The 17,201-nt window shown below is 33.5% G+C and overlaps 2 protein-coding genes across 2 annotated transcripts; one reads left to right on the top strand and one right to left on the bottom strand.

Moving 5' to 3' along the window:
- The first annotated feature begins 6,763 nt into the window (after window positions 1–6,763).
- Window positions 6,764–9,516, top strand: LOC118059385 (probable serine/threonine-protein kinase At1g09600). Its single transcript, XM_073404035.1, has 5 exons — window positions 6,764–7,077; window positions 7,562–7,846; window positions 7,978–8,295; window positions 8,583–8,810; window positions 9,229–9,516. Exons 1-5 carry the CDS (start codon window positions 6,913–6,915, stop codon window positions 9,343–9,345), a joined length of 1,113 nt encoding a protein of 370 aa, XP_073260136.1. The 5' UTR covers window positions 6,764–6,912; the 3' UTR covers window positions 9,346–9,516.
- Window positions 9,517–11,249: 1,733 nt separating this feature from the next.
- On the bottom strand, window positions 11,250–16,949 carry LOC118059386 (uncharacterized). Its single transcript, XM_035072232.2, has 3 exons — window positions 16,587–16,949; window positions 12,841–12,971; window positions 11,250–12,048 (listed from the first exon to the last, which is right to left on the bottom strand). Exons 1-3 carry the CDS (start codon window positions 16,807–16,809, stop codon window positions 11,386–11,388), a joined length of 1,017 nt encoding a protein of 338 aa, XP_034928123.1. The 5' UTR covers window positions 16,810–16,949; the 3' UTR covers window positions 11,250–11,385.
- Between the last annotated feature and the right edge of the window lie 252 nt (window positions 16,950–17,201).

Here is a 17,201-nt window from a genome sequence, read left to right as displayed (position 1 = left end):
GGCAGAAAGATTAATGAAGAGTATGATTTGCAAGAGATGATCAGAAAAGGAACATAAAATAAAAGATTAAGTGATAAGAAAGATGAGTTTTGGTTGTTGACATGTAGTGCTACGTGATCAACAACAAAATTCCATGCAACAAAGAGTGTTATCACACGTGTTGTTAGCATAGTTAGCAATGCGACGAATGAAGTACTTACTTTTGGATGTTCTTTTATGGTACCTGCCATGCATGCATCACCACTTGTTCTTTTCTAGAGTGAAGCACCATCTTGATTTTCAAATTTTGAATAAATGTGATCCGTTGATGACAAGATTTTTGTCCATGGAGCTAGCTAGCATCAAAAAGGTTGAAAAATACGAGACAAAAATTCTTAAAACTTTTATTTCTTTTGAATTAATCATTTTCAAAATTAGCTTGATTGATTTTGGTGTTTTCTGCAAGGACGGCCAAATTCCAAAGCCAATGACAAGGATACAAGTGAAAAATTAGAATAAAAGAAGAGCGTAAAAGAAAAAATATGAATTAATTAAAGGGCTATTACAGTTGTATTTTTAAGCAAAGTGTTGTTGTTGGAAACACAAACACAAGAAGACAGCAAGTAAAAAAAACAGATTTATGGTCAAGTAGGGATGAACAAATAAAAACCCTAACTCGTAAATTTAATTTTGAAACATAATTATGATGTAGTCTACCTTTTAAAGAAATTTATAGGTCAGAAATCAAATTTTACGGGGTAAAAAAATTAGAATCCTTAAACCAAAAAGAAAAATAACATAAAATCCAAAATTAACATAAAATTGATAAAAATTAAGAGAAAATAACAAAATTAACTTAAACAACATCTTTATGAATTTGAGAGTCCTTGGAACTTGAGTGGCTATAGTTAGTAGGGTCTTCTATAGAACTATAGACCTATATAATCATTTAATAAAATTTGAGTCTGATCCAATGGCTAGATAGTAAGTTTAGCCCTTTTCTGTCAAGCTATTAGTTTAGCGAGACCAAACATTTTCTTAAGCTTAGCTCTATCTCACTGGTCTATAAATAAGTCTACTAGGCTTTTTGCATAATCCATTGGTGACAAATCCCCATTTAGCTATTTAAAACCTTTAGATTATTCTTACCCACCTACATCAATCTTCTAAGTTTGAGAGAACTAATCCTCAAGTTATGATCATCCACCAAGTATGGTGATAAATGTTGCATATAAAAAACATTAGAAGTCTTTAAGTGACTTGGAAGGCAGAACCAACAGGGGTTGTCATTGATCTTCTATAACAATTTACAAATTCCTATCTTATTATTCATAAGTTTGTTGGTACCCCCATCAAAAACCTGTTATAAGTACAAATTTCTCAAACAAGGTAACTACCTCAAATATGACCTTCTTATAGTAAGTATCAATTTAGGCTTTAAACTTAGCATTATTATCTATAATATCTTGCTTGATCTGCTCATACACTCCTCACGTATATTTTTTCATAGCTTTAGCCTAAATGCTCAATCATCTTATATGAGAAATTAGTGCTAACTCAAGCACACTAGAAGGATTTTATTCTCATACAATCTTGAATAGGCTCAGTTTGGTAGTCCAATTTATAAACCTATTATAGGTAAACTCTACTTATCACAAAGCTACATCTCGTTACTTAGGCTTGTCTTTTGCCAAACAATGTAGTACATTTCTTAGGCTCAGATTGATCATTTTTGTATGTCTATTTGTTTAAGGGTGACAAGCATTGCTAACATTTACTAAGTACCAAGATTTCTCCAAAAACTTCTTTATAATTTACTCATAAACTTCATGTCCTAGTCCAAGTTGATGGACATAGAGACTTCATGCAAGTGAACCATCTCTTTAAAGTAAAGGTGGGCTATTTAAGAAGCATTATGGTCTTTTGGCAAGCAATAAAGTTGGCCATCTTTAAAAACCTATCAACCATTATGAAGATTGAACCCATAGCTTGTTGGGTATATGGTAAGCTCAATCAAAAATTCATATTGATATGCAACCAATAAGCATCTTAGACTGACAATGAGGTATACAAACCAACATTTATTAAGAAACCTTTAGATTACTATCAAATGGCACATCTCTTCACAAAGCTTGATGCATGACCTAGTAGTTTAGGCTAAGAGTAATCTGATGACATTAAGGCTAGGTTCTTGTCATGCCCAAAGTGTCCCTTGTAGTGCATCTTCTGGATGATATGTTCCCGTATAAAATAATCAGGGATACATGATTGCACACCATGGAATAAGTAACCATTCATAAGTATGAAATCACCTTACCTACCTCCTTTTGCCAACTCAGCATAAATTTTCCCAAAAAAAAGGTCTTTTAGGTACAACTCTGAAAGGTATCAAATCTTGTCATTTGTGCATGTGTAATGATGAGTAAGGTAATTCACCTATTGATTTCCTCTAAAATTCCTATGAAATTAGGAAGCTTTACTCAAAACACAAAATCTTTATGATACTTTTCCTGATTGAGAGGTTGTTTAACCCTCCGCAAAAACAAAAACAAAATTACATAAATCTAGATAAAAAAAAAAATTAAGATCCGTTCATAAAACATACAAAAGAGAATCTAAATAACATATTAGATCTTTATTAAAAAAGATTGAGAAAAATAAATTATAGTTCTAAAAAGTAAAATAAGCTAAAGAAAAAAGAAAGAAAGGGTGGAGAAGGTGTTTACATAAAAAATAAACATGCATATGTCATCCAAATAGGAACAATGATTGTTCACTATAAATAGAAAAAGAGCTTAAATCAATCATAAATTAAAAGAATCAACAAAGTTGTAAAAGTTCTTGAATGACTAGGAGAGTTGAAGGAATGGTTGACTAAGCAACCAGAAATCATAATCAATTAAGAAGAAGTAATTGGCCAACAAAGTCTGAACATGCACGAATAACTGGAAGATATAGTTTTATTCAAAGCATGAGTCCTCAATAAAATAACTAATTCAAGTCATAAATTATCTTAAGATTCATGTTGTATTTAGTAAATGAGGAATTTAGTTTGTATTAGAATTCAATAAACCTCTGTGTATGTGTGTGTGTGTGTGTGTGTAAGATTAGGATTACTTATTTAAATAGAACTCAAACTTTATGTTAATATAAAAAGAGTCATATAGTGACTGTGAATGATGGTTAACCCTATTTATTCAATTCATGCAATTTTGTTTATCTTTTTCTCAAAAGGTTTTATTACTTTTTTATTGCTTTTATTTATTTTTTTCTAGTATATTTAAATTTCTACATTTATTATCTTTAAACTATTATCTTTTTCTACTTAGTGATGCTTCTTAGAATAGACATTTTTTTTTTAGAGTTTAAGATCTAGAATTCCAGTTCTCATTTGATTAATGTAGTTGTTGTTTTATCATAGGTTGAGTCCTAATTAAAAATTAATTTGCAACAAAAAGGAAAGAAAGAAAAAAAGATAAAAAGTAAATGGAGTTGGGGCTAACTATTACCAAAAATTGGTTGGGGGCAACCTCTAAAAAAATTAGGATATTTAGCGTTATTTTGTTCTAAAAAAAAAGATTTGGTATGACTAGTCTATTTTGATGTTAAAATTTGGATACACAAGAGACTAGTCAAAGTCATTCATATCCTACCAAACTTAATCAATTGTATCAATTGATCAAGTATTAACTTGTTTTTATTTTTTTTAAAAAAAAAAAAAAAAGAAGGAAAAGTGTAGGTTATGGTTTATGGAGCCAAAATTTAGTATCTTTATTTTTTTTAATTATGCACTTACCATTTTATCATTTATGTAGAATAATATTATAAATGATTTAATAGTTTGACCATTAATTTAGAGACTATTTGGTATTGTGATAACTTTTAATTTTTACACCACCACATAGAAAATATGTTTGGCTAGCTAAATAGCTTTTGTTTTTTTTTAGCATCATACATAATTGTGTTTCAAGCCTTGATTTTATAAAACTTAAAATAAATTGTTTTTCATTCATGGATACTTGTTTTTTATTTATTTTATATGTAAAAATTCATCTCATTATAGTTTTAATCAAACACATATTTTTTAAAACCTATATTTTTAAAACTGCAATTAAAAGTATTTTAAAAAAACTTATTTATTAAAATCATAATTATAAAAGCTAATACCAAACAAGCACTTGGTAACTTATAAAGTAACTATTTGAGTAATCCTAAGATTTAATAACATTATTTATTGATAAAGACTTGACTTTCATGGTAAGTGGGTTACTTTCAATTACATGATTTCGAAAGCAAGAAGGGCAGTATTGAGGGGAAGATAATTTAAATGAATACATCAACAAATGACTTGTCTTAAATCCAACCAAAAAATAGTTTTAATATATAAAAAATAAACAAAAAATATTTTATTATTAGAACAAAAATATCAAAACAACCGTAACTATACATTATTATATAGTTTTTTTTTTTTCATTTGGACATGAAGTTACACGGATCTCAAAAATACATAGTTTAGCAAATATAAAATTGAAAAAAAAAAACCTAGCAATTCCATATATTACTAACAAATTATATGGGGCTTATGTTAGGTTTACTAACACTAAAGGTCTATATGTAGTATTGATTTTTGATAAGATATCTCTATAGTTCTAATTTAGATAATTGGATACCTATAATTTGATTTGTTAATTAGATAACAAAAGTCGTTTCATTCATGATTAATGTAATTTTTTATTAATTTTAGAAAAGGACATCATATTATCAGATACTATTCCATAAAAAAGTGATTAAAATAAAAATAATTAAAAATTTATAAAATAAATTATTAAACGACTCTTCCGATTATTTTTTATTTATTTGATGCTGGAAATGTTTTTTTATTATTATTTTTTTATTCACTCGAGCTAAGATTTTTTATTATTATTATTTCAAAGATTCAATAAGAAATAAAAAAAAAATTACCAATTTTTTAAATATTTTTGTTTGACAAACTAATTGGATAATACTATGGAAATTTTTATGGGCATTTTCATTATATTGCCTTCAAGTTACAAACTATCAGATATTTTCATTTACTAATAATATTATTTAATTAAAAATAAAAGGTGCATGATTATATCTTTAAAAAAGGAAAATAAGTATTATTCATGGCGTAAGAGTTATTTGAATTTTGTTAATTATTATTCTTAAGAGGGACTAGATGGAAGGGTGACTTTAAGTAATCCTAAGGGCAGATTGATGGCGTAAATTGGAAAGGAGTAACATTGTGAACAGGGCAATAGACTTAGGTTTTTTTTTTTATTTATTTTTTAATTTACCCAAATCTTTAACATATTTGAGTGATGGAAGTTAATTGGGTTTTGCTGGGCATGCTGACACGGTTGTTCCTGGCAAAAAAATCCTTATTATTTTTGCTCATCTCTCTTATAAAAATAAAATTATCAAGATTGACTGTTCTACCGAAAAAGCTTTCTTTTATGATCACCTCCGACGTGCTGCTTACTATATAATGGCCATGCTTGTCTGGTGGAAAAGAGAAATTTGTTTCTTGAATGGAAGAGTTGACTTGAAGAAGCACGCGTCACTCGTTAAACTCACGTACTGCCATGCACGTTTGTGCTTTCAGGCAGCCCACTCTTTTCCTTGAGTGTCTCTCAAGGCCGACTTTTCAAGATTTCACCTACCCTAGCTATCAACCCTTTCTTTCTTTCTTTATTCTCTTTTTTTTATTTATTTTTTTAGTTAGGGTTAGGGATGAGAAATGCAATGGCAATGGCGCAAGAAAACTGAAAAGGCAACCACACAGCCTGTCAAATCCCAAAATTCTTTGGCCTCTCGCTTTTTTAGGGACTATCCAGATTCACGCACCTTCTTCTTTCCAGATATTCTCATCTTTTTTTGTTTTTCATTAATGTCTGTCCACCCTTTTGTCTCTAATCTCTACGTAGTCTCTAAGCTAACCAAATTAAACTCACCCAAAGGAAAAGAGATTTAGAAATTTCATTGTTTTTTTTTTAAAAAAAAAAAAAAAAAAAAACCTCTGACCCAGAACGGCCTGCCAGAATTCCTGCATTATAGAAAAATATTGTGGATGCTGTTTTTCTTTTTCTCTTTTCTCTTATCAAACATTTCTTGTTGGGAAAGGAAAAAGGTATTGCAATATTTCTTGATCTGTTCTGTGCAGGGATTCCTGGTCTGTTTAGAATTATTTCCCTTGTCCAAAATTCTCTTACAATAAAAGATTCATTTATTGATTCTTCTGGATTTTATTTCCTTATTAGTCTTTCTGTTATCTTTGTCATTCGAATCTTCTCTTCTTTGATATCCTTGCCTAGCTTTCTTGACGTCAACAACACTCCCATTTGGAAATTCTGTGCTAGTTCTTGTGCTTTTCAAAAACCTTGCAAGCTTGGATAGAGTGATTGTGTTTCCTAAAAGGGGCAAAAGGATCTTGGTTTTAAGAGCAACCACAATATTGAGATATTTGTCAATGCTCCATTGATTTCGGAGATTGACAAAAATGGTAAATTTGGGTTCCCAGCATAAATCCAAGGGCTACAATTTAAATATTCATTGCAGCAGAGCGGCAAACGGTGGTGGTGGTGGTGGTGGTTTTGGCATATTTTAAAGTGGTTCTGTTAGGATAGAGGTGAGATCATGGGCTGCATTTGCTCAAAAGGAGCTGCAGAAGATGTAAATAGCAATACGAATGATCAGAAGCAGACAGAGGTGGATAAGTCTTCTGTGCAAATGGTTGCTCCTGCAATATCCAAGAAAGAAGAGATGTTGGTGGATTTTCTTGGCCAAATAGATGGATCGGTGCGTCGTGTGTCGAAGGCAAATGTTGGGAATGTTCCTGTTTCATTGGAAGAAGGAGAAAAGGAAAGGAAACTTGTTGATGTGAAGAGTAAAGGACATAATAGATCGATAACAATGGATTCAGAGTCCAATGACGACCAAACACGTGTGAGTATGATGATTAGCACACCTCATAGATCTGAAAGGGAAGCATGGCCAGAATGGTTAACAGCAGTTGCTGGAGAAGCCGTCAAAGGGTGGCTGCCTCGACGAGCAGACTCATTTGAGAAGCTAGACAAGGTTCATGCTTGTGAAACTTATTTTCACTTGCCTGTTGAATTAGATAGTTTTACATGTTTTGAAGTTGTGACATGAAAAAACTGTATCTTGAGCATTTCTTGTTGTTAAGATTTAGCATTTGGATAATATTAATATGCTGCTAATATGTATGAAATAGTCATATGAAAAAAAACTAAAACAAAATAAATTTCATTATAACCATTTAAAAGTGCATGCAGTGAGAAAGATTAAATGAAATGTTAGGATGCTAGAGAAGCAGTCAGTCATTTGTATTAGATTTATAGCAGTCCTGAAGAATCAGACACATTTATGGAGCAGAAATTCTGATTGAAGGAAATATTTACTGAACTAGTCTATCAGTTGCATATGTACGTGCAAAGTTGATTTCTAGCTACAAACACAAGGGAAATTAGCAAACATGGTCTGGATTGTATCATTTTAAGGTCTTCTTATGTTTTTCTTTTCTAAATGAAATCATGTGCAGATTGGACAAGGAACTTACAGTACTGTATACAAGGCTCGTGACCTTGAAACTGGAAAAATTGTTGCAATGAAGAAGGTGCGGTTTGTCAACTTGGATCCGGAAAGTGTCCGCTTCATGGCTAGGGAAATCGTTAATTTGCGTAAACTTGACCATCCAAATGTTATGAAACTTGAAGGAATAGTCACTTCGAGGATGTCAGGGAGTTTGTACCTTGTGTTTGAGTACATGGAGCATGACCTGTCTGGGCTTGCAGCAAATCCTAGCATCAAGTTTACGGAACCTCAGGTACCATCTGTTCAATTTTTAGGTTATTCATACTTGGAAATTAGCTGCTTCTGCTACCATGAAAGTGATATAACGTCGTCAACTTTTGCCATTCATGTCTTGTCTTACAAGGAAATTACCTGTTCTTGCAGATCAAATGCTACGTGCAACAACTTCTACGCGGACTTGAGCACTGCCATAAACAAGGTGTCTTGCATCGAGACATCAAGGGCTCAAATCTTCTGATAAACAATGATGGAGTTCTCAAGATTGCAGACTTTGGTCTGGCAACTTTTTATCATCCTGATCAGAGTCAGCCTTTAACAAGTCGCGTAGTAACTCTCTGGTACAGGGCACCGGAGCTTTTGCTAGGTGCTACAGAGTATGGACCTGCTATAGATCTGTGGAGTGCTGGCTGCATTCTTGCTGAATTATTCGCTGGCAAGCCTATCATGCCTGGAAGAACAGAGGTAAGCTCATTTTGCATGTACGGCATCTTGCTTGCATCTTAGCCAGCACTGGGCAACAAGCATCACTAATCTTCCATACTTTGGAATCTTCAACTTCCTTCTAAGCTCTACAGTATTTTTCATATCTCCACGCAAGTTCAAGATGCCCAGTTAAGCACTTACATGAAATAATCAGAAGAAAAGTGTTAACGTATCATGGATGTTCATTCACAATGCATGACTTTGTAGTATCTACTCCACAGTATTATTGTATTCGGTCCTAAGAACTATCGTCTTAATGATTACAGGTGGAGCAAATGCATAAGATTTTTAAGCTTTGTGGTTCACCCTCTGAGATCTACTGGCAGAAGACAAAGTTTCCACATGCAACTAGTTTCAAACCTCAGCAATCTTACATACGATGTATTACTGAGACATTCAAACATTTCCCTCCGTCAGCTTTGACTCTTGTTGATAAGCTCCTGTCAATGGAACCACAAGATCGGGGTTCAGCCACTTCAGCTCTTCGAAGTGAGGTAATTATTTCTAATATTTTATTTTATTTTAGACCAAATTACTGTAAAAAACTTCTCAATATAATCTGCTTAAGGGGTCGTGCACATCAAACCTAAAGCACCAATGTCATCATCATTTAGCTTCCAGCAGACACTAGTTGACTTGTAAACCAATTTCTGGTGAAAAGCAGCTTGCTCTTGGCCACCCAAGTCGAGTTTTCCTGTCTAAATTCTCTTAAACTTTTTTATCCGAATTCTCTTAAACTTTTTTATCCGAATAAAATATAAACTGAATCATTTGTTATATCTGGTACTAGTTGCTTCCTGAATTTGTCCTTGTTGAATGGAAGTGTGAATGATATAATTAACAGATTGCCGTTTACGAGCGTTTAGACCATTGAGTTGAATGTGCTTAATTATTATTGAAATTTTCTCTCAGTTCTTCAGAAGAGAGCCCCTCCCTGCTGATCCATCAAGTCTACCAAAATATTCTCCATGCAAGGAACTGGATGCCAAGTTGAGAGATGAGGAAACCAGAAGGTATGTGACATGTTGAGGGGAAATGTAATCTTTGATAACTTTCATTAGCAATTTCACAAGTAAATTAAATATCCTGTTGGCATTGTGATATTTTCAGGCAGAGAGCAGAGGCTGTAAAAGGACGAGGACCTGAATCTGTCAGAAGGGGTTCAATAGATACTAAGAAAGCTCGCACTCCGGAATTCACTGCTCAGGCACAGCCAAAAACTGCAAGTTCCAGCTATAAATATTATATCATGGAGGATGCGGGGACTGGCTTCCGAATTGAGCCTCCTAGAGTATCGAAGCAGAATGATTTCGAGCACTCTACTTCAATGATTCACCCTTCCGCAGTAGCAGGATTGTGGTTAAATAAAAATGCAGGTTCTTCAAGAAATAATCCGGAATTGAGGGCACAGAAATCTAACGTGTCTCGATCAGGGGAGACGTCTAGCTCCTCTCTTAAGAAGAATGAAAAGGCTCCTCCGAGCAGAGATTCTTCAATGGTAAAGTATCATACCTTCATCTATTTTTCAAATTTTTTTTTCTATCAAACAGTTAAATGTTAAAATCAAAACTATAAATTCATTCAAGTGCTACGATGTTTTCACAGTTTTATCTCAATCTTAACTCCGTCTGTTTCTTCATACATAGTTTTTTATCCTTCTTTTCATTTCGTTGATTTGTGGTGTTGTTGCGTTCTTGATCGTTTAACAAAAATGGAAACTCTGGTTTCAGGGGGGGTATGTTCCCAGGAAAACCAGAATCCATTATTCTGGACCGTTGATGCCTCCTGGGGGCAACATGGAAGAAATACTCAAAGAGCACGATAGACAAATCCAGCAGGCCGTTCGTAAAGCACGTCTTGAAAAGTCGGGGACCAGAGATAACCTTGATGGTTATGGGCAACTACACAACAACAGACGATACAAAGGGTAATTCTCAAAACAATTACTCCGTCGCATCCTCGCGGTGCCCTTCTCCTCACCGTGCAGAACCACCCTCCACTGGGAAGCTTCTTTGTCCCATGCCATCATGCAAAAGCAGATATAATGCGCTGTGAGAGCTTCAGTGAGATAGAAATTGTATTTGAATGGGGATTGTGAGACTCCATTTTGACAAGGAAGGAGGGAGGGTCTTGTATTTCTTCGAAAATACATGAAATGGTGAGGACTTTGTTCCTGTATAGTAGATAGGAGGGTTGATTAATCAGTAGCTACGGTATACAGAAGTTGTAAAGCAGATGTACTTTCATTCTACCTGCTAGTAATTTGGACACTAGCCCGTCAAGATTTCTTGTTGAGATCCATAGAGATGCTTACAGATGATCATTTGCTTAGAGACATTGGCTTTGCAGTTGTGGCTGTGTTTTATTTAACACATAATTTATAGTTATTTAGTTAAGAAAAAAATAATGTATTATTCATTGAATCCCACTTAATTTCAACATTAGAAATGCAATAAAAAAAATTTAATTTTTATTTTTTATAAAATAATTTTTTTCAAATTATAATCATAACAACTACCATAATTTTTTTCAAACTATAACCACAACAGCTACAACAATACCCAATACACTCTTAATCTATATGATTGCCAACACACTCTTAATCTATATGATTGCCAAGCTCATATGGGGACTGGAGTGAGTAGGGCGGCACGTGGCAATTCCAATTTTATTTAAATGAACAATCCAGGCCCTCCAGCATAAACAAGAAATCCACATCCAGAAACAAATTAAATTAAAGAAATAAGAAATCCCAGTTGAAAATTGTCCGAAGAAGTCATTCCTTGTTTATGTTCACTTATGAAAATTGTCCAGAAATAACTTTCACAAGGATTGATTGCAACAGGGAGACTTGCGTAACTTTTCTTAAGTGATTTTTGAGAGTTCATCTATACATAAAAGAGCCGTTAAACCCAGGTTATTACGGGAAAATGAGAGGAGAAAAAGGAGATTCTAATTAATAAAGATGGTAAGTTTATGTACATTTAGCTTCATTACCTTAATTACATATCTGGCTTTAGCTTCTGGAATGGCTTATTGAAATTGGGAACACCGATTGCTCATAATTACCTACATATCCTGCTTGGGCTTCCGGCTTAGTTCCGAGTAATGACCACCCATTAGCTGCAAAATCTCCTCCCATAAACTTTCCGATGAACCCCCACAAATCAGATTTGAGCTGCATGCAGCCACATACCAATAATCTGATTCAATCTCCTCCCTCAACTGATCTAGCTGCCACCCAGCATAACCGACAAAGAATCTGAAATCCTGAGGCTTCAGCGCCCCTTTTCTCACAAGGGCTCCAGCTTCATCCAAACTATTTCCAGCACCGAAACACAGGCCAGGGATCACCTCTTCGAACTCTTTAATCTTCTTCTCCCGAGTTTTTAATAAAAACATGCTTGCATCAAGAGGGCCACCAAAATGAAGAGAACAATCAGCAAAAGTGGTTTCTAATTCCATATTTGTGGGCTTCATGTGCCTAATCTTTTTGTTCAGTGGACGGTTAACGACAACTCCAAATGGTCCCTCTTGTGGATGTCTGGTTCCAGATCTGAGGAGGAGAACAACGGTTCTTTCAAAGGTGTGAACTCCATCAAGTTTTTCTGTAGCAACAAGGACACAACCAGTCTCAGGTACAGGAATTGGGTGGGCCCATTTCAGGCCAAGGGGTTTCGACTCTTGGGGTGTCCCAGTTTGGCTGTGAGCATCAGATTCTGCCTTCTCTGCCTGTGAAACATTTCAGGTGCAAATTTTGAAGTCCATGCAGCATAAATTTCACATCTTCATCAAATTACTTAGATTTTCATGTTATAAAGTCATGGAGTCTGTTTTGACTCATCGCTATGTGAATGAACCAATCTGATAGGAAGCCATGCATCTATACTTTATGGTCTCATCTGGTTGACCTCAATTACCAGATCCATCATAACTACAAAATGGCACTAGGGGGGATTGCCAGATCCATCATAACTACAAAATGGCACTCTTGCTTCCAGGGGGGTTAAAAAGAACAAGCAAACTTGACAATAAGCTCTAGGGAAATTTTGTTGACCTAATTACACCAGATGTCATAACTCATAACCTCTAGGGAAATTTGGGGTCATTCATTTGGTCATGGAAACAGTGTAGGAACATACAAAAAACAATCAAATGCTTCAAATTTTAATTAAGTTATTTCCCCTTTTCTGATGGACCAGGCCATTATCTGAGAAGTGAGAACCCAGCAGGAGCTAGAAAATCAAGTTCTTCCACAAAATCATGAAATAGATTTATTTTTCCTTACATGGAGCAGCTCATTCATGAACAAACTAGACAGGGTAGAATCAAATGGGAATTAATGCTCCTATGCTGGACCATCTAAAGATCTAGTGTGACAGCAAATGAAAGTTTATATTGTCCAAAAATAAAGGGTCAAACGGTGAGCCTTAACATGAAAGTTAAAAGTCATCTTCTAGAGCTTCATAATTATAACATTCAAAACAAAACAGATATACAGCCCAATAAGTAAAGAAAGTTCACCTGCTCCTGAGCAAATAAATTTGCTCTAAACTCTCTCCAGTCCAAGTTTACCCTGTGAGACTCTTGGGAAGCATAGTCGTTGGATTTGTTCCCGTCAGGAGGGTTACTTCCTTTTGAGCCATCTCCATTTCCTATACACATACCATGCAAAATTAAATTAATTTGCAACTTTAGTAGGCAAAAAATCAAGAGTTAATTATATAACTTAGTTCCCGTATTACAGCAAAACTAATTAATTAGTCATCATGATTTCAGAAACTATATATTTAATCCTTATGTTTTTAAATCCATTTATAACCGCATCCTTTTCGTCTATTTCATGTCTTTTTCCAATTTATAATTATTTATTATTTTGGGAAATAGAAAGAGGAAAAGAAATGTAGATAGGATGGAAAGATTGGTGAGAAAAAAAGGGCATTTTTTGGAATAAAAATACTACTAAATTAAAGATGGTTACCTCAAGTCAAAGGACTATTTAATTGTTTTTGATAAACTACAGGATTTAATTAATGTATTTTCATAAACTACAAAACTAAGTTATAATTAACTCAAAATTCAATATACTATCTTTCCTTCAACATCAAGGCATTACATCCCGGCTGTGTTCATTTTATCATAACGAAAACAATAGTATAACTTTCAAAAAGAGCAAATCTGTCATTATGGGTGCTGATTCTCAGCCAGAATGAAATAAAGGGTGTACTTGAAAGGGTACAAAAAACAGACAATGTACTCAGAATTTTAAACATGCAGTGTATAAACATACTTTAATTAGCCCCTACATATTTCCCCAAAAACAAGGAAAAGAATAAAATAACAAACCAAATCAATGAATCTATCCCCTTGGTAACCAATGCAACCAAGTCCCTAAAGAAAAAATGTGAATAAAAGTAATGTATTCCAATAATCTGCATGCATATTATAGTACTATCCACTTCTAGAACTACTGGAACAAACTCAAGGAGCATGGCTAATGAAAGCAGGTAACATCAGTAATGATGGTGTATTAGTGAAAGATTTATAATGAAAAATGATTATTACCACTCTTTCTTTTCTTTTTCTCTTATTGTTTTATTTAGGGGAAAATGTAATTCTCTAATGATGGTTCAAAATGACTGGTTCAACATGGCACATGACCTCAACAAACATGATTAAACTATAGCACTGAAAAAATATAAAATGAGAAGGAAGCAATAGTGATCAATCACTACATCATTAGAGGAAGCAAACATAATTCCACGGTGGCATACATACAATTGAATGAACTAAATAAGCAGGGACGTTTCTATCAAAGACTTACAACAATTGGGAAATCTGGCAGAAAAGCACACATGCAACCATCTCTTAGTGGTGATGAGTAAGCTGTACTAAACAGTAACTGCTTGCATCATTGAGAGACACCATTAATTTGGTAAAACCCAGATTCTTTGACCACAAATGATTAGCAGCAATTTATTTGGTTGTCAAAACTGAAAAGTATGTGATGTGGGACTCAAAGAGCTCATAGAATTAGCAGCCAGGTCCTTCAGAGCTAAGATCAATTAAAAACTCTATAAAAATATGTTTGCAAGCAATCAAATTTCAGATAGAATTGTCACTTCTTGAAACCTTCAACAATTTCCCTTAAAAACCCCAATCATTGAATCCCATCAATTAGCCTAATACACACAAGAAAAATCCCAATGATACCGTTCATAATACAGAACCTATAACAGCCATAAACCTTGAACCTACTCCTGTAATTGATACCAGAATTTTTACCTCTTTTACAAGGAAAACCTGATTCCACTTCAAGTATGGGTGTTTCCACAAATAATCACATAACCTTACTAACGTATCCTCATAGATGCCACCTCCCCCTTGCTGTGGTCTTGCTAGTTTCTTATGTAATCATTTTTTGTGTTTCCACCATATTGATTCATTTAGTGATGAAAGTGAATAAATTGAAGTAAAAGGGTGAATGTAGAGATTTTCTTACATAGAATCAAACTAGCAATCACTTGGATCACCCAAAACATATGATTGAACCAAATCAATATTTTATGTACCCTAAATTGTGAAAATAATAAAAATCCATACCTTAACTTAGTTCACAATATTTATATATAAGGGAATAGGATCCACTGATTTGAGATATTTTGAGATATCCAGGTCATTGCTAGGACAGTACCATAAAAGTAAATCTCATGAATATGAGGTGTGGTACAGCAAAAATAACATGGATTAAAGTGGTAAAAATTAATTTAGGACCAAAGTAGCTCACAATGTGGTGGCTCCAAATATAATTGAATGGAGGAAAATAATCCATGTCGCTGCTCTCGAGATTTAGTCTGGAATTATGTTATTTTTCTAGTAGAACCTTCTAATAGACTCTCCTATATTCTTGATGAGACACATGATAAATATATTGAAGATTGCAAGATGTTAGTTCATGAGAATGTAGAGAGTCTGCTGGGAGAGTTTGTAATGAAAAAATTAACACTACTAAATTTCTATTAATATTCAAATATCTAACTTTAACCTTTCAAAATCCCTTTGAGTCGAGTCTTGCATGACTCTTGTATATGATGAATTGAAGTATTTTATACAGGTCAATTTATCGCACAAAAGTTTTTTTCATCCATTCTATCAAACTCCACAACCAGAATATATTTTAAAAATATTATTTTCAGCCATCCTAGAGAATGAGGGAGATGGAGTTGATAAGGCTGTAGAGGGGAGATCTTAGGGATCTTGAAAGGACCGGTGTCTTCGAAAGATATCATATATGCTCTAGCCCAACCAATTTTCCATTTTATTCTTTCCATTTATTAAAGTTACAATTTATTTCACATCAGGCAGCTACAACAAAGCCAAACTTCAATAATAATTTTATCAATCAATGCACTGGTTGACTAAATAAACTCTGAGCAAAACTTAACAATTCACTTATCAAAAACCCTAAAGCTACAACCTTTATCTCTAACAAAAGATGCAGCATTGCTGATCTCAATAACCATAACAATCCTTCAAGAAAATCAGCCGCCTACAACTTAACCACATAAAGAGTTAGTGTGTGTTTGGTATTGTGGTGCAGAGTGTTTTTCTGCTTGAAAATGCATCAAAATTATTTTTTTATTTTTTATATCAGCAAATCAAAATCATCGGAAAACACTAAAAAAACATCAATTTGATATTTTTCATGTCAAACACACTTTTGAAACGCACCTAAGCGCAATTTCGACCACAAAAACAAACAGCCTAAGTCAGCTACCCAATTACGTCAAGCAAACTAGAGCATGTGTCTATGTCCAAATCAACCGAAACTTTAAATCACACAAACTAGAGGAACTGGGTTTTCCATGACATTTTTACCTACAGATTTAAGATTTCAACATATCCACTTACAATTCCATTATCCCTCGCAGTAATTTTAATAATTTCACCAAAAATTTGCCTTCCTCATAAAGTCAACCAAATCAAAACGGGTCACTTCTCTTCGGATTCACTCTTTCCAATCCCTTCAAATTTCTCTAATTGCATAAAAATACAAAAATTAGAAGAAAAAAATTATACTAAATAAAGTCCATTTATTTTCATCAATTCAATCTCAATCTCTTTTTTATTCAATACAAATATCAAATCACATAGTATCATCAAAACCATACCAAAAATGATAAACACAAATCAAACCAATAATTGAACCCTAAATTTCAATATGAATAAAAACCTTAATATAAAAAACAAAATAAAACAAAAAAACGCACCAGAAGGAGAAGGAGAAGAGGAATTAGAGTTATCATTACTATTCCTCTTAGCCATAGCTTTAACTCCCAAAGAATGATACCCGGAAGAAGAAATTTTATGCTTCAAAACCCTAAATTTCCCAAAATTGGAGGAAACAAGTGATTTCTCTGGAATTGAATGATTTCTCAAACAAAAAGGGCTTCCAGTTGTATTCTTTACATGGACTGCCCACAGATCCATCATTCTATTCCAACGGATACAGAAATAGAAATTGATTTTTCCCGGAAAATAGAATTGAGTGAGAGGGAGTGTGTGTGTGTGTTTTATTTTCTCTTGAAAAATGGGCTGCTTTATTATACGTTTTAAACGATGATGGCGTGTGAGAGAAGAAGATTGGTGGCTAACGGATATAATAAATAACTAGATTGATTTCACATGCTTTGCCTTCTTTACCGTTAAAAAAGCTAATGTCAAAGTGTTATTATTATATTTTAAAAATTAAAAAAAAAAAATCAACGATTCAATATAATAAAAAAAAAACTAAAACAGTAATGATCAATCAAATTTTATGAATTAAAATATAAAATGATAAAATTAAAAAACAAATCATAAAAAAATATTAAAAAAAAACATCA

Source organism: Populus alba, chromosome 13, assembly GCF_005239225.2.
Source record: "Populus alba chromosome 13, ASM523922v2, whole genome shotgun sequence".
Lineage (NCBI taxonomy): Eukaryota > Viridiplantae > Streptophyta > Magnoliopsida > Malpighiales > Salicaceae > Populus > Populus alba.
Note: the sequence above shows the minus strand (reverse complement) of the source record. Positions and strands in the feature narration are given on the sequence as shown.

What these genes read in the sequence shown, in the direction of transcription:
- LOC118059385 (XM_073404035.1), top strand. Translation starts at nt 6,913, where the DNA reads ATGGATTCAGAGTCCAATGACGACCAAACACGTGTGAGTATGATGATT. An exon ending in CATTTGAGAAGCTAGACAAG is followed by an intron (nt 7,078 to 7,561) that starts GTTCATGCTTGT and finishes AATCATGTGCAG; the next exon opens with ATTGGACAAGGAACTTACAG. An exon ending in TCAAGTTTACGGAACCTCAG is followed by an intron (nt 7,847 to 7,977) that starts GTACCATCTGTT and finishes CTGTTCTTGCAG; the next exon opens with ATCAAATGCTACGTGCAACA.
- LOC118059386 (XM_035072232.2), bottom strand. Translation starts at nt 16,809, where the DNA reads ATGATGGATCTGTGGGCAGTCCATGTAAAGAATACAACTGGAAGCCCT. An exon ending in CTCTTCTCCTTCTCCTTCTG is followed by an intron (nt 12,972 to 16,586) that starts GTGCGTTTTTTT and finishes GTATGTGTATAG; the next exon opens with GAAATGGAGATGGCTCAAAA. An exon ending in ATTTATTTGCTCAGGAGCAG is followed by an intron (nt 12,049 to 12,840) that starts GTGAACTTTCTT and finishes AATGTTTCACAG; the next exon opens with GCAGAGAAGGCAGAATCTGA.